The sequence below is a fragment of the Macaca mulatta genome, chromosome 15 (genome assembly GCF_049350105.2).
Source record: "Macaca mulatta isolate MMU2019108-1 chromosome 15, T2T-MMU8v2.0, whole genome shotgun sequence".
NCBI lineage: Eukaryota > Metazoa > Chordata > Mammalia > Primates > Cercopithecidae > Macaca > Macaca mulatta.
Genome location: NC_133420.1, coordinates 44,035,051 through 44,054,670, shown reverse-complemented (window position 1 = coordinate 44,054,670; position 19,620 = coordinate 44,035,051). Strand labels below are relative to the sequence as shown.

Genomic DNA, 19,620 nt, shown 5'->3' with positions numbered 1-19,620 from the left:
ATGGCTAAAATGCTTTGGGCGCTTGCCACGTGCCCAGTGCCACTGACCCGAAGGGCGTTATGTGAATTAACCCATTTGATAATTAATCTTCCCAGCAACTCTCCCAAGCTTGATACAGTACCATCCCCACTGGACGGATGAGGAAACCGAGGCACGAAGCAGCAGCCTCCTCACTCCACTCTGGGCGGCCACCTTTCTTCTTGGAATGTCCACCGAGGTGGGCGGGAGGGGGTCTTCCAACCTCGGTGCCTCGTGCAGTCTTCTGCCTCCACCTTGCATGGCTTTTTGGCCCTGGCTTCGTCCTCTTTCCCTTCCTTCAAAGCCAATTCTACCTGAGTCCTTGTGCTCAAATGCACGGCGTCTTCCCCGATCTTTACATGAATCCCAGGAGAGACCCATTTTCTTAAGGTGTTTGTCCAGGAATCACCCCTCGTGGTGAAAACTGCGTGTTGAATATGCACAGCACTTTATAGTTTATGGAGTGCTTTTACACCCGTTAGCTCTTTGCCGATGTCCAGCTGACGGTGGTGATGGTAGTGGTGACCAATAATAATTAGCTTTGATCCAGCATTCACGTGCCAGACACGCTGCTAAGCTATTTACGTGGTTTATCTCTTTCAATCCTTGCAGTAATCCTTTGATTCTGATATTACAAACGAGGAAACTTGCCCAGGGTCATACCACTATTCAGTAGCAGTAGCAAGATTTGAACTTAGGCAGCATAACCCCAGAGATGAGGGAGGCATCGTCCCCTGAGCAGAAAATCTTGGAATTAGAAGGAGCCAGAACCCCAGGTTCACACAGCACTGACTTACCCGGTGGTATCAGGGAGTCTCCACCTCTCTGCACCTCAGTTTTCCCATCTGTAACTGGAGAGGGTTAAGGAAGGCGACTTGCAAGGCTCTTCTGAGCACTGACAGATGTCTGAGGATTTGGGGCATCTACAGGAACCCCCAGAGCCTGTTCTGCATGCAATTCACAAGGACGTCCACTCCAGGGGTCCAGTTAACCCCTGGAGGGTGGTCTTAGGCAGAGCCCAGGTGAGGCCCTTTGCTGAAAACCCAACCAGCCTCCTGGAACAGGCTGTCTGCCTCTGAGAGTTAGGAGAACAGGTGGCCAGGACGACAAGCCAGAAATGGAATCCCAGAGCCAGGGGAGTCTGCAGGAGAGTTATCCGGGCCAGCCCCCTATCTTCATGCCAGCCTGTGCTTAGAAGCTGAGGCTCTCAGCGGGAAGGGATCTAGGTACAACTCTGTGCCCAGATCTGCTCTGCACTGGCCCACGCCTCAGCTCGGAGTCTCCTGCCTTTATCTGTGCCATCTCTGAACCGCACCATTGCAAAATCTGCCCAACTGAGCTAGAAACTGCCCCAGCAACTCCCTCACACCCGCCTCCTGCCCCGGAGCCCGGGCCCCAGCAGGCCCAGCTTGCAGCAATGAGCAATCATGAGTCTCGCTCTTGAGCCTCTCTTCTGGGCAGGGCCCAACCCCAGGCTCCAGCTTCATTTCCTCTGCTTCCTGTGCTGTCTCTCCTCTGGATGCACACCAGTTTATCAGTGTCCCTCGTAAAGCTTGGCACTGGGGGACAGAACTGGTAAAGACTCACTATGCTTTTCCAAGCCTGCTCTTCTCGCCCATCCCTCCTCGTACCTGTGACTTCATGTCCTCTCCCATGGGTCTCCCTGAACAAGTCACAGCTAAGCCAGCCCTGATGGAGACCACCTTCTGATGGACGCCGCCTCTCGGCAGCCATGCCCATGCTGCATTCCACACCTCCTCTGCTCAAGGTTGATGAGGGTGACGGCCCATGCCCCATCCTAGAATCCTGCATGCCCCATCCTGGAACCGCACCTGCCCCCAATCTCTCTCGGAGTACACAAAGATTACCGTGATGAGATAAGGCAAGCTTAGAGTGACACTGATTGCTTCAAAACCATAAAAAACCCATGCCGGCCTGGTGCAGTGGCTCACACCTGTAATCCCAGCACTTTGGAAGGCGGAAGTGGGTGGATCAGCTGAGGTCAGGAGTTTGAGACCAGCCTAGCCAACATGGTGAAACCCTGTCTCTACTAAAAATACAAAAATTAGCCAGGCGTGGTGGCGTGTGCCTGTAGTCCCAGCTAGTCAGGAGGCGGGGGCAGGAGAATCGCTTGAACCTGGGAGGTGGAGGCCACTGCATTCCAGCCTGGGTGACAGAATGAGATCCATCTAAAAAAAAAAAAAAAAAACCCATGCCAAGTGTTGCCTTTCCAAGGAAATAACCCCGGGTGCCCCAAAGGCCCGAAGCCCCAAGATGACCTTGGTTACAGCCCTGTCGCTGTAAAGAGGGCATGCTCAGGATCCTGCTTCAAAGTCCAGCTCCACCGCTAGCCAGTTGTGGGCCTCTGGGCCAGATGACTTGATTTAGCTCTACCTCAGTTTCCTCATCTGTAAAATGGGACTAAAAGCAGACCAGCCTTGGAAAGCTTTTGTGGGGATTAAGTCAGTTAATAAATGTTGAAGGACTCAGACTGTGGTCCTGACATGGTTAGTGCCATATAAATGTTAGCTCCATCCCATTCCCCAGAGAAAGTATTCTGCAGCCCATAAGAATGATCGCCATGCAGAGCCCAGAGCAGCGGGAGGGCACGTTCACCATAGAGCAAAGCAGTAACTATAACAAACAAAGATGGAGACCTGCAGTCCAGTGGGATTGTGCCTTTAGAGCTTAGTTTACTGGAACCAATGCATTGCCTTGGGTCAGTTGCTTCACTGCCCTGAGTCAGGTGCATACCATCCAAACTGTTACCTACCCTTTATTATTATTATTCACTGTTTTTGTGTCATCAAGGATTGAAAATGCAGCTCAGAAAAATGGAAAGAGTGGTTCTGAGAGGGAGAATTGGGTAAATTTTCTTGCTTGATGAAAATTTCTTTCAGCTAGGCGCAGTGGCTCCCACCTGTAATCCCAGCACTTTGGGAAGCTGAGGTGGGAGGATTGCTTCAGCCCAGCAGTTGGAGACCCACCTGGGCAACCGTCTCCAACTCCTGGGCTCAAGCTCTCTTGTAGCAAGAGCTCATTTCTGCAAAAGAAAAAAAAATTTAATTAGCTGAGCATGGTGGCATGTGCCTGTAGTCCCAGCTACTTGGGAGGCTGAGGCAGGAAGATTGCTTGAGCCCAGGAGGTAGAGGCTGCAGTGAGCTATGATTGCACCTCTGCACTATCTCTCTCTGGGAGAGAGACTGAGACTCTGTCTAAAAAAAAAAAAAAAAAAAAAAAAAAAAACTGCTTCATAAGACTCTTGTTCTCCCAATGTGTCTAAGTTGGGGACAAATTGCCCTTGTCTCCTGTGAACTCTGTGGGGTGGGTGCAGTCAGGACTTGGGCTTATCTCTGAGTCACTCTGCCTTTCCCGGCCCAGGCCCAGACAGGGACACGTGGGAACCTCTAAGTCTGGGATGCGTCCTGTGCAAGCTTCAGGCTACACTGAGCGCGGCAGCCGAGTCACAGCACCCTGCCTTTTTGGCAGTGGAGGGACCTGTCGGGAACCTAGGGGCCAGTTGGCTGTGGATGTCTGAATGGAGCCCTGCAGTTTGGGGCCTCTGATGCACTTGGCAACTAACTTATTCTCTGTCTCTCTCCCCTCCTCATGCCCTGCCACCCAGGGGGACAGGGGAGACCCAGGGCCTGATGGAGAACATGGCGAGAAAGGCCAGGAAGGGCTGATGGGTGAGGACGGGCCCCCCGGCCCCCCTGGTGTCACTGGTGTCCGGGTGAGTGTGCAGGCTGCTTGCAGCGCCTGGGGCTCTGGGGTACCCGGAACGCTCATGCCTGTGCAGGCAGCTGGGCGGGAGGTCTTTTGGAAGTGCCACTGAAGGATCTTCTGCTGTGGTCCTTTCTCCACCCGGTGGTTTGCCAGAGAACCAATCTGACCATGTCCCTTCCCTGCTTAACGTTCCATGGCTCTGCAGAACATCTGTGACTCATCCTACCGGCTCCCCTGCCCTGTGCAAACCTGGCCCCTGCCGACCTCATCTCGTCCATCCCCCATATCCAGACACACTGAACTTTTTTCAGTTCCTTGGACAAGCTGTGGTCCTTACCCCTGGGCCTTTGTCCGTGCTCTGTCTAGGACACTCTCCTTTCCTCACTCTCCTGTCACCTGCTTTAGTCCTATTTGGCCTTTAGGTATCACCATAGACATCACCTCCTCCAAAAAGCCATCCCTGCCCCCAGGCTGGGCCATGAGCCCTCAGGGACATGCATAACCTTCAGTGTATGTCTTGGTTCCATGAAGACCAAGACCTTTTCTGGCCTTCATTTACGTCTTTAACAGTGCCTTGGCCAGTGGCTCACGCCTGAAATCTGAGCACTTTGGGAGGCCGAGGCAGGCGGATCACTTGAGGTCAGGAGTTGGAGACCAGCCTGGCCAACATGGTAAAACCCTGTCTGTACTAAAAGTGTAAAAATTAGGCATGGTGGCGCATGCCTATAGTCTCAGTTACTCAGGAGACTGAGGCAGGAGAATCACTTGACACTGGGAGGCAGGGGTTGCAATGAGCCGAGATTATGCCACTGTCTCCAGCCTTGGCAACAGAACGAGACTCTGTCACAAAAAAAAAAAAAAAAAAAAAAAAAACCGGACCTGACACGTAAGAGGTGACCAAAATCTGTTTGTTGATTAAGAAGACAGAGCAGCTCTGCTCTTCTACCCTAACAGAAATGTACTTAGTCAGTCCACAAACACTCACAAGCATCTTCCCTGGGCCAGGTGCTCCGAGACTAAAGGTGTATAGACAGGTTTCAACGTGTATAGACAAGTTGCCCAGTGCTTTCCTGAAGGTTCCCTCTTTGATGCTGATAGCAACCCCTGAGGATTGGGAAAATCTGAGAGGTAAAGGAAACTTCCCAGGCTCACACAGTGACAAATGGCAAAGCTGGAATTTGAACTTAGGCCTGCATGACTCTACACATACTGCCCCTGGGCTCTGGCAGAGTTGGAATCCAGGGCTTGGCTGTGGGTCTATGAGGATGAGGCTGGAGGCAGGTGGAAGGTTGATTTCTGAGTGTCGCAAATACTGGACTGATGACTCGGAACTTGACTTGGTAGTGGGGGGGCGGTGGTAGTCTTGTACGGTTGAGCAGAGTTTGTGTGACCCAGGAGTGCTGGGTCGGTTCAGTCGAACTGCTTGGGACCCGTGGATTAGGTGGCCTTGCAGACAAAATGCCCAAATGCGTAAGCCTGCTGGCATCTACCTTGAGCCAACCAGGTGGTGAGAACTCACACCTCTGCTGCCATCCCAGTCTCCCTGGGGTGTCCATTTCGCTCTTCATCCCTCAATCAGAGAGACCGATGTTACCTAGGCAAAGCAGCCCAGTTCGATTCGGGCCTGCTCTTGACACTGTTTTTCCCCCCTGAAGTGTTTACATGACTAACCTAGGACAGATCCAAGTTAGCCTGCAACAAACTATGGTTGTGGGAAAATATTTGTTTCCTAAAAATAGCACTGAATTGCCAATCCCCGTAAACAGCTGCAACAGAATGAACTCACCAAACTAGAGAAGAATACGAGGGCGCTGAGTCAGCCAGGAGGCTTTCCCCGGGCTTGACTCAGCGGCGGGGAAGTGGGCCAAGGGGAATTTAGCAGGAGGGGCCCTGGCCCAGATTCTGCATTAGGAACTTGGTCTGCGACCTTTCACCCACCCCTTGCCCTCTCTGGTTTTGCCCTTGGAGGATTTGGAAGGAATGTGTGCTAAGATCACTTTGAGCTCCAGCATTCCAGGCACCCTTTTTTAGTGAGTGTTAAGTATCATGGCTGTGGAATGGGCAGGAACACATGGCAGAAAAAGTCATGGAACCAGAGTCCTGAGGTTGAACTTGAGTTTCTGGCTGGCTCAAGCAACCCATTCTCTGTGTGACTTTGAGCAAATCACTGCCCCTCTCTGAGCCTTGGTTTTCTTATCTATAAAGAATAAGTAAAACTCAGGATAGGAAAGCATGTTATAAAATGCACCAGAAATATAAAAGATTGTCTTTATAAATTTAGAGGACAAAGTGACTAGAGGCTGTGGTGGCTGGTGGTGATGGTGAGTGGATGGTGTGGGTGGGGGCAGCAGCAATGGCAGTGGTGGAATGATGATAATAATGATGGTGATGGTGGTAGTACTGATGATGGTGTTGGTGGTGGTGATGATGAAGATGATGGGGGTGATGATGGTGGTAGTAGTGGTGACTCTGATGAGGTGGTGATGGTGGTGCTGGTGCTGGTGGCGATGGTGATAGTGGCAGGGGGAGGGGAGTGGAGGTGAGGGTGATGGAGGTGGTGGTAGTGATGATGATGGCGGGGGTAGTGGTGTTGGTGGTGGTGATGGTGATGACAGTGGTGGTAGTGATGATGATGGCGGGGGTAGTGGTGTTGGTGGTGGTGATGGTGATGATAGTGGTGGTGGTGGTGATGATGATGATGGGGCAGTGATGGTGGTGGTGGTGATGGTGGTGGTGATAATGGTGGTGGTGGTACTAATGATAGTGGTGGTGGTGATGATAATGGTGGTGGTGGTGGTGATGGTGATGATGGGGCAGTGACGATGGTGATGGTGGTGGTGATGATGGTGGGGATAGTAGTGTTGGTGGTGGTGATGGTGATAATGATGATGATGATGAGGCAGTGATGATGGTGGTGGCGATGGTGATAGTGGGGGTGGGAGTGGAGTGGAGGTGAGTGTGATGGTGGTGGTGGTGGTAGTGATGATGATGGCGGGGGTAGTGGTGTTGGTGGTGGTGATGGTGATAGTGGTGGTGGTGGTGATGATGATGATGGGGCAGTGATGATGGTGATGGTGGTGGTGGTGATGGTAGTGGTGATAATGGTGATGGTGGTACTAATGATAGTGGTAGTGGTGGTGATGATGGCGGGGGTAGTGGTGGTGGTGGTGATGGCGATGACAGTGGTGTTGGTGGTGGTGATGGTGATGATAATGGTGGTGATGATGATGGGGAAGTGATGATGGTGATGGTGGTGGTGGTGATGGTGGTGATAATGGTGGTGGTGGTACTAATGATAGTGGCAGTGATGGTGATGATGGGTAGTGGTGATGGTGGTGATGATGGTGGGGAAGTGATGATGGTGGTCATGGCAGTGGTGGGGGTGGAGGTGATGATGATGATGTGGTGATATGGTGTGGGCAGTGGTGATGATGATGGTGATGATGATGGTAGTAGTGGTGTGGTGGTGGTAGCTGTGTTAATGTCAATGTTTTGCCATCACTCCCATTTCTCATATGCCGGGATTGGAAAGAGAGTCACTTAGGCCAGGCCAAGTGTGTGCTGAGTGATAAGGCAGTGAGGGGCCTTGAGTCTCTTTGGCATCAGGATAAATACTTCCCACTCTGTGGCCTGGAAACCGTTGAGTATTTAAAAATAGAATTTTATGAGCCACTGGGGCCTTTCCAGAAATGCATCTATATGGATGGGGCCCAGCAGAAATCTTCATTCCAGGCCCACAGCCTTACCCACTGTATGTATGCTCTCTGCCGGAGAGGGCACGTCCCAGCAAGTGGTGCCCTGTCCTGGGGGAGACGCAGCCTCCCGTCTCCCTGCCCCTGTACCGGATGCTTCAGCACTGACTCATCTTGCCTTCTGCAAGGGATCAGTCGGCCATTGCAGCCACCTCAGTGCACTGGAAAATGCCACCAGTCACTGTGACATGCCTTCCCCGTTGCCTGACCATGACCAGCCTGGAAGGAGAGGTGCCCCGGAAGTAGAGGAGCTGCGTGTCACTTCTGACCTGGCTGGGAGGCCCACAGAGGGCTTCCTCTCACTGAGCCTCAGTTCCTTTAGCTCCAAAACGGGATCAATAATCCCTTCCTCCAAACACTGGTGAGAATTGAACGAACATTTATGTAGAATGAGAACACAGCACATGGCCCGTGGTGAGGGTTATAGGGATTGTGGGTGTTTTATCACCAGAAGAGCTGGAGACTTTGAGATTGCCTAGTGCTGTCTGATAGAAATGAAATACAAGCCATATACAAGCCACTCCTTTTACATTTTCTAGTAGCCACCTTTAAAAAGCAAAAAGAAACAGGTAACTTTAATTTTAAGGGCCAGTGCGGTGGCTCATGCCGGTAGTCCCAGCACTTTAGGTAACCGAGGTGGGAGGATTGTTTGAGCCTAAAAGTGCAAGACCAGCCTGGGCAACATACTGAGAACTTGTCTCTACAAAAATTAAATTAAATCAAATTAAAAAGTTAGCTGGGCGTGGTGGTGCATGCCTGTAGTCTCTGCTACTCGGGAGGCTGAGGTGGGAGGATCACTTGAGCCCCAGAGGTTGAGGCTGCAGTGAGCTGAGATCGAACCACTGTGTTCCAGTCTGGGCAACAGAGAAAGACCTGTCTCAGATAAAAAAAAAGAATTAATTTTAATAATATAGTTTATTTAGCCCAATATATCCAAATATCATTTCAAAATATAATCAATATAAAAATCATTAATAAGATATTTAGCACTCTTTTTGTAGTAAGTCTTTGAAATCAGTGTGTAGTATATATTCATAGCACATCTCAATTCAGATGTGAATTTTCATTGGAAATACCTGATCTGTGTTTAGATTTTCATTGTATATAAAATTTCACTGGAAATACTTGATCTGTATTGAGATTTCATAAAATTTACAGTTGAAAATGTAGGTTCATATACCCAAGTTACTCCAAACAAGTTTTGTAACAACATAATTGGGTGTGTCAACTTTTACTTTTTTTTTTTTTTTTCTTTTGAGACACAGTCTCACTCTGTCACCCAGGCTGGAGTGCAGTAGTGCTCACTGCAATCTCCACTTCCCGGGTTCAAGAAATTCTCGTGCCTGGGCCCTCCCAAGTAGCTGGGATTACAGGTGTGCACCACCACACCTGGCTAATTTTTGTATTTTTAGTAGAGACAGCGTTTCACCATGTTGGCCAGGCTGGTCTTGAGCTCCTGGCCTCAAGTGATCCACCCACCTCGGCCTCCCAAAGTGCTGGGATTACAGGTGTGAGCCACTGTGCCCGGCCTTAAATTTAATTTTAAATTAATTAAAGTTAAATAATATTAAGAATTCAGTTCCTCAGTCAGAGTAGCCACATTTCAAGTGTTCAGTAGCTGTATGTGGCTGGAGGCCACGGGGCTAGTCCCATACTAGAGGTGGGGAAACTGAGGTTCAGAGAAAGAGCAGGACTGGTCCAGGGGTACATGTGGACTCAGGCACTGGGATGCAGGCAGTCTGTGCTGAGGTCCTTCCCAGGCCACTGTTCCTGCCTTTCTGAGGACCACAGGGTGGTCTGAGTGGCGTGTCCCTTTGGGATAGCATCATCTTTTCTGGCATCATAACTGATGCTGCGTTATGTCTTTAGAGCAGACATTTCTCCCTTGTGCTGAATCAAAGCCAGCTGCCCCATAATTTTCATGCACTGGCCACCCTAGAGAACATGGCTGGCCCTGCCCCCACAACAGCTGCAGAAATCTGCAGACGGGAACCAAGTCCTCTGGGTTGGTCCAGATGTTTCCTTGTTCCTCTAGGACCTCTTCTTCCTGTCCCTCTTCTATCACAATTAGTCAGTGCCTCTTCTTAAAGTACAATACCTATTCCCGAATGGGACATCACCTCCTTCATTCTACATCTGGTGCCTCCGTTAATGCAACCAGAGGGATTACATCAAAGCAGCTCCTTAGTGCTTACCAAGAGCATAGACATTCTTTCTAGATCCTTTGAGCCTTGCAGTCAAGAAGTCCTTTCTAGGCCAGAAACGCTGCCTGCCTCACTCCCTCCATCCCGACCTATGGCCCGGGATTGATTCTCTTCTCTTTCTCTCTGTGTCTGTCTCTTACTGTCACATTCACACTTGCACACACTCACTCACCCTTGCTGTGCAGTTTCTCTGACAACTGCAGACACAAAGCTGAATTTGCGGGCCCCCCCCACCCAACACCAGGGCAGGGCAGGGCAGGCCAGAGCATCTCTTTGGGAAGCCCTGTGGGGCAGGGGCAGAGTGGCCTGTCAGAGGCAATGGCCTGGGGACCCCAAGGAAAGTGGGAGAAGGCAGCTGACCTTTCCAGCACAATTCCTTACTGTGAAGAGGCTCCTCCAGCCCAGTGCCTGAGAGAGGAGGGGCCTGTGCGAGGGACATGCCCCAGGAATTGCTCACAAGTGACGCACAACATCTCAGAGATAGGGAAGAACCTATAAATCCTCTCCATTTGCCACCTCGTGTCATCAATGGGGACCATGAGCCAGGGGGTGGAAAGAGCCCTGGGCATGGAGCCAGACACAGCTGGGATTGATTCAGGGCCTGCAAGGCGCAGCTGGGACCCTGGGCAAAAGTCACTGTATCTTTGGGAACTTGGCTGCCTCAACTGGAAGCGGGTCTCATTGGGGCCTAACGTTCAAGGTCGTTGGGAGGGTGGAACAGTACTTGGCGCTGGAGAGAGCTCAGTGCAGAGAGCTGTTCCCTGTAGGACACCCCTGGATGCCTAACAGTAACCATGACGACAGTGAAGCCAGCCATTGCAGAAGCCACACCCAGCGTCCACCCCTGCACCCAGGCCTCGCTGTCAGCACGTTCTTGCATCGCCAAGTCGAATCCCTAAGTTCTGTGACACTGTCCCCACTACACAGCAGAGGACGCTGAGCCTGGGAAGTTAGGTCAGGCTCAAGGTCACACGGGTACTGAGTGGCAGAATCAGTTTCAAACCGGGCCATCTGCCTCCGGAGCCGACAGTCTGACCACCTTGCAAATCTGCCTCAATGTCTTCTCTTCTCTCATCTTTTTCTTGCTCTTTCCCTCCTCTCTCTTCAGGGTCCTGAAGGAAAATCAGGGAAGCAAGGCGAGAAGGGCCGCACTGGAGCCAAGGTAGGTGCCCCCTTCTGCCTCGATGGGCCCACGTCCCTCCCCCACATCCCGTCCCCAGTCCCTCCCCTCCTTGGCCCCTCCGTCCTGCTGGGGCCTGGTGACAGCTTGTCTCTCCTCCTGTTGCAGGGCGCCAAGGGCTACCAAGGACAGCTGGGTGAGATGGGCGTCCCTGGAGACCCCGGACCCCCTGGCACTCCAGGCCCTAAAGGGTCCCGGGGCAGCCTGGGACCAACGGTGAGGACTCTCTCGCTGGGGTCGGGGAGTAAGATATGGACTAGAGGGAACCAAGGGCAGGAAAGGAGACACCAGGCTTCTCTGTGCTGCTGTCACCCACCCTAGCTATTAGCTGAACACCTGGTGCTCGCTGTCCCAGCCACCTCTCTGAATCATGAATCGCTCTGGTAACCTGCAGAAGCTGCAGCCCCGCCTCCGGAACAGTATACACCACACAGAATATTTCCTGCAATTTGAAGGGGTGTGTGGGTCCCCTGAAGCCCTCTATGGACCCAAATGAATAAGCCTTGTTATTAGCATCAGGGGAGAAAGGACCCGATTCTTAGGACTGTTTTTATCAAACAAGGAGATTTCTCCCTGGAAATAGATTCGGGAGGAACAGGGCAATGCTCCTGCAGGTCCCTGGATGACTCTGGGGGTGTCCCAGAGCATTGCTGGGCTGCCCTGAAGGAAGGGGCCCAGAGGGCTTTGATACCTGCAGGACATGAAGACCCCAGGCGGAAGCAAGGGAAGGAGGCTGAAGAGGGTGACACAGCAGCTCCAAGCTGGCTGTGTGTAAGGTTAAGCAACCAGGCTGGTTTGTGGTATTTGCCAGTTTCTGCAGTGTAAATGCTCCCTCCGTGGCTGGTTTCAAGCCACTGACATGACATCACTGAATGCAGAGTGGGTTGGAGTTACACAGCAGCCCTCCCTTAGGCAGTGTTTCCACCAACACGCACAGATGCAGTAGACCAAAATAACTTCATGAGAGTAGGGAGGAGGAAAATGTAGTAAAACGGCTAGGAGGAGATGAGTTTTGAGTATCCTCTATCTTGGTTTTTAGTAAAATTAATTTAACTGTAAGTCCATAAAATGGAATTGTTAATAACGGCTCTGTTTCACTGGCTTGTAAAAGTCCTGAGAATTTAGCAATCAGCTGTCTTGAACCACTGGAGCCAGGAGAAGGAGGGCTGGGGCGGGGGTGGGGATTTCCAGGGAGGAGGGATGATGTCACTGGCTTTCTGCCTTGTTCACACACCTTGGTTATGGGCAGCCTGGAAGCCAGGCTGCTGGGTGGAGCGGGGCTGGAGCCTGCAGGGAGACTGCTGTGTCCCTGCTGTGAGAGCCACACTCCATACCAACGAGGGCCTCCTCCTCTTGTAGGGTGCTCCTGGACGCATGGGGGCCCAAGGAGAACCGGGACTGGCTGGTTATGATGTAAGCAGATATCACCTCACCCCACCCCCTAACTCTGTCCTGCAGGCCTGGACACACAGGCCCACGCCAGCCTCTGCCCCACCACCTCCCGGCTGAAGGCTGACCCCTGGGACACTGAAGATGTGGGGTCTCACCTGCCCCAGGGAGCCCTGGGCCCAGAGCTGTGGTGGGGGTGGAAGATCATGGATGGGACAGGTGTGGTTGGGGCCACCAGATCAAAATGAGCCACCCCAAGCCTTCCTGGGTATTTCCTGCCTGGGGTGGGTGCTCTGCATGCCTTGTCTGCTGTCTGGGGAAGGGACCATTTTTGCATCCAGTCTGGCACCTTCTTAGACATGGCTGAGCCAAACCCATGTTACACATCTGGAGAGAACAGGGCTCAGAGGGGTACGGTGCCTACTCAGAAGGGGAAACCGAGGCTCAGGAGGATAGAGAGGTGCACGAGGCCTGACCACTTCAGTTTGGAGGTGGAATCCGAGCTCTGGTCCTCGAGGCTCTAGATCCAGTGTTTGGTAGAGACACAGCAGGGAGGGGAGGAGAGGGAGAGGAAAACAGGCGAGACAGGACCTGGAGGGATGTTGCGAGGAGCCCACGGTGGGTGTCCGCACCTGCAGGCCTAGCCAAAGCCTGGGAAGGTCTGTTGAGGCAAGCATTTTGCCCCTGTCCCTGGTCCTGGCTTGGAGGACAAAGCTGGTTCTCCCGAGATACCGTTCCAGGTCTGCTCCAGGGTGGGGCGGGCAGGGCCCCTGACCATCCAAGCTGGAACACCCCTTTGGGGTGTGTCTGGGACCAGCATGGCCGGTCTGGAAGGCCAGGGCTCAGACAGACACAGACTTACTCAGAGCCACACAGCCAGCTGGGGCAGAGCTGGGACCCAGTTTTGCAGCCCAGTGTCCCCATCTCAGAGTCCACGTCCTTTGTCCTTCCTGAGTCCTCATTCTGACTTACCTCCTTCTTGTTTTCCTGCAGGGACACAAAGGCATTGTGGGACCCCTCGGACCTCCTGGACCAAAAGGCGAAAAGGTGGGTGTTTGCTGTGGGGGAAGCAGCTGCACCCTCGTGTCTGAGGCTGAGGTCAGCTCCGGGGCCAGCAGGAGAAAGCCCCTGGGGTAGCCATGGCTGGAGAAGCCTGTGGGGGTTCACCCCCTGCAGCAGCCGAGGCTGGTGTCCCTGCCACCGTGCCCAGCGGGCAGGAGCCATCAGATCCACATTCAGCAGTATGTGCTGGGTGTCATCTTTGTACCCAGTGCTGGAATGAAAATATGCAATCCCTGCCCTCACGGGGCTTATAACCAAGAAGCAGAAATGGACATCAATCTGGTAATGACTAAAACTGTAACTCCATCATCTGGGTTGACATGAGAATTGAAGCCTTGCCCGTGAATGAGATCACCCAGCGAGAGTGGGGAGAGGACGCTGAGCAGGAGAGGGTTAGGACGGAGAGTGAGGAGCCCCAGTGGTTAGTGGTCAAGGAAGGAGCCACCAAGGCAGAGGAGAAGGCATGTTCATTCCCCACCCCTTGGCTCAAGATTCAGTAGAGGAGAGAAATCACTGGAAGGATCCTCGCTGATCCCTGGCCCTTGCCCCACCATGCTGGTGGGGATGTGGAGGGCCAGGAGTGCCAGAAGGTCCGAGGTATTGGTGCCATGTCACGTCCAAGGCAATACCCAGCTGGCCCCATGTGTCTGAGTCCTTCCTTCGTCGCCTGAGTCCCTTCTGTCTTTCCTCCTCCCCCTCTCCCCTGCTGGCTCAGCTGGAATGCTCCGCTTGCCCCCTGCCTCCCCAGCACGCCTTTCTTTTGCTGAGTCAGCTCCCCACTAACTAAATCCTGCTGTTGATGACTCACACTGGCCCGGCGTGCTGCCCAGCTGACCCCTTCCTCCTGCTGGAGGAGGACAGCTCAGCCATCAAAGAGGGCCACCCCCCCCCAGCCAATTCCACAGGAAGCCACCGAAGGTGCCACTCAGTACCCCGGGTCCCTCCTGGGCCCTTGCAGCCTGCCAGCGCTGGCACAGAAGGGGTTAACACAGACCCTGAAACAAGGAGGCCCTGGTGCGCCCCAAGGCCTCCGCTCCAGGCCATCTGCAGCTCTAGAAGCAGTCTCTGTGGCTGCTGAGAATGGGACCCTGACATCAAATCTGCCTTAAGGCTGCAGGGGCCTTGGGGGGTCCCCAGGATTCCCTGAGCCTTGAGTGCCTCATCAGGTGGGAGGTCCTCGGGAATGAGAGGCCAAGGTTGGGGGGGGCATCACATATACGTCAGCCAGATGCCTTTTCTGACTTAGAAGGCATTATCAGATTCGTTCATTCCTCCAGCTCTCCAATAGGTATTTATGGAGGATGTAGTGTGTTCCAGGCCCTGAGCTACAGGCTGCGAATGATGCCCTTAGAGGTCTCAAAAATAGGGCGAGTCCCATGAATGAACAGCCAGCCACAAGCTGGATGGTGCTGGGGAGGAGAGAGCAGGTTACTGGGGAGACACTGAGCACACGCCCACATGCAGAGCTCTTTCCCTGCCATTCCTCCCGTAATCCTCACCGCAGCCCCAGTGCAGAGATACCACTGTTCTACAGGACAGGTGGGGAAACTGAGTCCCCATGAGGCTCAGAGACTAGCCCAGGATCTGTAGTAAGAGGGTGGCAGGGCCAGGATTTAGACCCCATCTGTCTGATGCCAGAGCCTACTTCCCTAACCAAAAGCAGACCCGAGATAAGGAAGCCATACGCCTTGAACTTGAACCGCCCACCCCCGCTCACCGTGGGGGTGAGCTCACTACAAAGCTGGTGGCCAGAGAGAGGGGATGAGACTCTGGGACTTGGACAGGGGAGGGACAGTATCCTACCAGATTTCTGGTGCGAAAAAATGCATCCCCAAACTACACTCACATTGCGGGGCGTCAGTATAGGTGATCCAGGATGGGGCGGGCAGGGCCCCCGACCATCCAAGCCCATCCAGTCTGGGCTTTGGGCCCAGATTGCCCCGATTCCTGAGTGGCCTTGGCTAAGACCTTCCTCTCAGTTTCCTATCATTAAGTGTGGACAATAGTCCCAGCGGCATAGGTTACTGTGCAGATTGGATGAAACAAACCTCACAAAATGCCTGGCACATGGAACATGCTGGGTAGACACAGGCAGGCCCCTTCCCCAAAGTCCCCAAGTCCAGCTGCCTCTGTCCACAGTGGGACTTGAGCACTGGATCAAAGAACCATAGAGGGTGGGCAGGGACGAGAAGGAATCCCCGCTCCCTGGGCCACCCCTCTGGGTACAGCTGGTTCTAGACCTCAGGCCTAGTCCCTGCCAGCCTGCAGCCTCCACCCACAGGAACCACAGAGGCCCCAGGCTGGTGGCTGATCACCACCAACCTTTAGAACTGACTCCGGCCAGGGATGTGTCCCAGCCCCAGGGACGCTTTGCCTCTGTCCAGCCTCTTCCGGCTCCATTTCAGTCCCTATGAACAAAGGGGTCCAGGGGTGCCTGGCTTGAGCCCTGTGCCCAGAGGAGTGACACAAGTTTTCTGGGGCTGGAGTCTTCTGAGCCCTGAGATTCTGCCATTTGCCGTTCCACTTACACCTTCCTTGTAGTTGAAAGGTGGCGTCTACACCTGTCCTGCGGGTGGACCAAGGCCTGGGGTGGCCATGGCATGAGGATCTCACCTCTAAACTCTGCTCCCCACCCGACCCCCATCTCTGGCCATGTCCATGTGACACAGTCTCACTGCTGCTATTGTTACCGGCTACGGCAATTTTAATGCCATCTGCTGAGCCCCTGCTACATGGGCAGCAGCCTGCTGAGGGCTCCTGTGCCTTTCCTCACCGAGTCCTCTGAACAGCACCAGGACGCGCTCCAGTCCCGCTCTGCACATAGCAACCTGTCTTATGGATACACCCCCATGCTGACTGGCTGCCAAGTGCCACCTGGGGCTACCATGGAGGGTAGGAGGTTCACCCCAAAGCTGGTTGCTCCCAGCAAGGATCGGAGACAGGGACTCTCAGATAGAGGGTGAAGAACTCTGAGCAGGTCCCATCATCTCTGCGAGCCTCAGTGTCCTCATCTGTGAATTGGGATAACAATCGCATCTGCTTCACAGTGCTGTGCTGCGGATGTCATGAGTCCGCCTGTGTCTGGCCCGGAGCAGTGCCCATGCGTGCCAGCTGCTGGAGTTGGTGCTACTCCCTGCCAGGCGTCGCGCATCATTCCATGGAGTCCTCACCACTCCTTGACGGGCATCACGCGCTGCCCCCTTCCCCCCACCCCACTCCGCTCTGCTCCCCTATTCCCCAGCTGAGGAGAGGAGCTCAAAGATGGGAAGGGACGTGTTGCAGGGCCACGCGGCTGATCCTTTGCAAGCCGGGATGTGAACCCAGCTGTCTGAGCTCCCTGACTTCCTGCAGGATCCTACAGCTCAAGGGCGTCTGGAGGGCACAAAGCACTGTTCTGTGTTCCACAGTCCTGGTTCCACACCAGCCTGGGTCTGGCTCGAACACACCTACCCTTTCCTCTCTAGTTTGCGTCCCCATCTGTAACCCTAAGCAGGCTAGACTTCATCTCTGACGAGGCGCTTTCTGTCTGGAATTCCCCACATTCCCCAGGAGCAGGCGGTTTGCCCTAAAGCTGGTTCTGTGTCCACAGGGGGAGCAGGGCGAGGACGGCAAGGCCGAGGGGCCCCCTGGGCCACCTGGAGATCGGGTAAGCCCCCTCCCTCCTTGGACCATGGGGAGTCCTAGGTGGAATCTGGGCCTCCCGCTGCATGGAGAGGGGTGGGCCGATCAGGGGCCAGGTCCCTGAGAGCTCCGCAGAGGGCATGGCTAACAGGGCCCAGGGCTGGCATCCTCGGCACCTGGTGGCCCAAATTTTGCTGTTGTCTTTGTCATTCAGGGCCCTGTGGGTGATCGAGGAGACCGCGGGGAACCGGGGGACCCTGGGTACCCTGTAAGTATCAGAGCTCCTACCTGCTGGCAGGATCAGGCATGTCAGGGAGATGGGGGATGACACACGTCTAGAAAGAACAAGAACTTCCCAGGCTTCTGTGCTGCCTCCCAGCCCCCTGCAGGATGGGCCCCCCTCACCTGTCTCTCTTTGGCTTCCAGGGACAGGAGGGTGTGCAAGGCCTCCGTGGAAAGCCAGGCCAGCAGGGCCAACCCGTGAGTGGTGCCTCCTGTCCCACCCTGCCTCCCGCCCTGAGTGGGGGGGGGCGGCCAGTGGGAATGAAAGAACTGGACCCTTTAAAGCTTAAAGGGACCCTCCCTGCAGGAGGGTCTGGGGCAGCCATTTCTGTTTCTCCTGCCCTGACCCTGGGGATACCCCCAGAACCTGCACCCCCAAACCCCTCCCCACCCCTCCCCCTCCAGGCGGAGACTGGCCACCCTCCCCGGGAGAGAATCCTGGGGCTGCCTTGCGTCATCTCACCTTGGTTTGCAGGGGCATCCGGGACCCCGGGGGCGGCCGGGACCCAAAGGATCTAAAGGCGCAGAGGTAAGAGGGCCGGGGGTTCAGCGGGGAGACTGAGTCCTGGGAAGAGGGAAGCCTGACCCACAGTCACACAGCAAACCAAATGCAGGCTGCAGAGGCTGCGAGGCAGGGCAGGGCAGGGGGGGGCATCCCACCAGGAGCCCGGCACGCTGCTTCTGGCTATGACCCCATCTCCCTTCAAATAGCCTGAGGGAGGAGGGACGATTAGCCCCATTTCACCGGGGCTCCAGAAGGGGAGCCACCTGCCTGAGGCCAACCAGAGTGACTTGAACCCAGGGCAGTCAAGAGCCAAAGCTGGCCTCTCTCTCCCCCACACCACACTGTAGAGAGAAAACTGGGAGAAGTCAATTGAGGGGGTCTGGAGGAAGAGGAGGCAGAGACAGGGTGCTTGAGGAGGAGCCACTTCCTGCCTCTACCCTAGGGCCCCTGCCTTCCCCCAGACCCCAGGCTGGGCCAGTGCCCTCTTAATGCTGTTTCCCTCCCCCGGGTGCACCCCTCACCTGCACGCCTCAGTGATACCCAGTCTCTAAAGGATCCGGTGGAGCCGTGGCCTCTGGCTCCTCCCAGGAAATTGCCAGTGCCAATGAGGGGACACCAGGGCCCAGAGCAGGCTCAGTGACAGCCCCGGGAGGTTCCAAGGCCAGCCCTGGCCCCAGGCTTCCAGGCCAGAGTACTTGGGCACATCTTTGGCATCAGGTGTTCACCCAGAGGCCCACAATCCTCTCAGTCCCTCCTTCCAGAGCCCCTAGCATCCCACACCTCTACCAGACAGCCTCCATCATGTGGCCCTTGATTTTTCAGGGACCAAAGGGAAAGCAAGGCAAGGCGGGGGCCCCAGGCCGGAGGGGGGTCCAGGTGAGTGACTACGGCTGCTATTTCCAGCCAGCCTCCCTGCCCGCCCCCACACCCACCCTCTCCCCCTTCCCCCACCAAATGCCCTCACCAGCTTTTTATGTACCCACCAGGGCCTGCAGGGGCTGCCAGGGCCCCGGGGCGTGGTGGGGAGACAGGGCCTCGAGGGCATCGCTGGAGCAGATGGGCTTCCTGGCAGGGACGGGCAAGTGGGACAGCAGGTGAGTGGGGCTTAGTGTTAACAGATGGTGGCTCCATTCAGGACCAGGTGTGGGGGAACTCCCCCAGGCCATGGGCCAGAGGAGCCCGTTTAGAAACTTGGATGGGCAGAACCAACTATCCAGGAGTTTCCCTGGGGTGGGCAACCGTCTCATCCCCTGGCACCTGGGAGTGTGGACCCTCTGACTGTCTCTCCTGGATGTCAGCACCCAGAAAGACCGTCCTTTCCTCCCCTGCCTGGTGGATAGGGTTCCTAGTCCGCTCCTTCCTCACTCAGAATCCCGCCCTTCCCCACTCACAATCCTCAGCTCCTCCTGGTCCAGCCACGTCACACACAGGCCGTCTGACCTCCATCCTGGAGTGTCACCCCTTCCTCCAGCTACACCCAGGGTTCACCCAGGCGTTGAGCCATCTGCTTCCTTGGCTATTTCATGAAACACAAGAGACCCTCCTCTGCCTGCTTTCTTAACAGGGGGAGCAGGGAGACGATGGGGACCCTGGCCCCATGGGCCCTGCTGGGAAGAGAGGAAATCCAGGTGTGGCCGGCTTACCTGGAGCACAGGGACCCCCAGGATTCAAGGTCAGATACCTCTTAATCCACTTACCCACCCTCTGCCCTTCCTGCCTTGATGCAGACTCTAGTGGTTCCGACCCTTTGGGCACCCATGTCCCAGGGCCTGTGTGAAAATGGAGTCCATATTGTTGACCTTTCTCGGGGGTCCTGCCCCAAGCTTGAACTAGACTGATAGTTCATTGGGGTAACTATAAATACCGCCCATACCAGTATGG

The 19,620-nt window shown here is 54.6% G+C and overlaps 1 protein-coding gene across 8 annotated transcripts in view; it reads left to right on the top strand.

Moving 5' to 3' along the window:
- Window positions 1-19,620, top strand: part of COL27A1 (collagen type XXVII alpha 1 chain) — a 156,942-nt gene that overhangs the window by 116,099 nt on the left and 21,223 nt on the right. For all 8 annotated transcript variants that reach the window (XM_077968246.1, XM_077968245.1, XM_015117009.3 and 5 more), the window contains 12 exons: window positions 3,644-3,751; window positions 10,809-10,862; window positions 10,989-11,096; window positions 12,240-12,293; window positions 13,263-13,316; window positions 16,921-16,977; window positions 17,167-17,220; window positions 17,379-17,432; window positions 17,710-17,763; window positions 18,562-18,615; window positions 18,726-18,833; window positions 19,304-19,411. In XM_077968246.1, coding sequence (XP_077824372.1) covers window positions 3,644-3,751; window positions 10,809-10,862; window positions 10,989-11,096; window positions 12,240-12,293; window positions 13,263-13,316; window positions 16,921-16,977; window positions 17,167-17,220; window positions 17,379-17,432; window positions 17,710-17,763; window positions 18,562-18,615; window positions 18,726-18,833; window positions 19,304-19,411 — 867 coding nt within the window. The remainder of the gene's footprint in view (window positions 1-3,643; window positions 3,752-10,808; window positions 10,863-10,988; window positions 11,097-12,239; window positions 12,294-13,262; window positions 13,317-16,920; window positions 16,978-17,166; window positions 17,221-17,378; window positions 17,433-17,709; window positions 17,764-18,561; window positions 18,616-18,725; window positions 18,834-19,303; window positions 19,412-19,620) is intronic.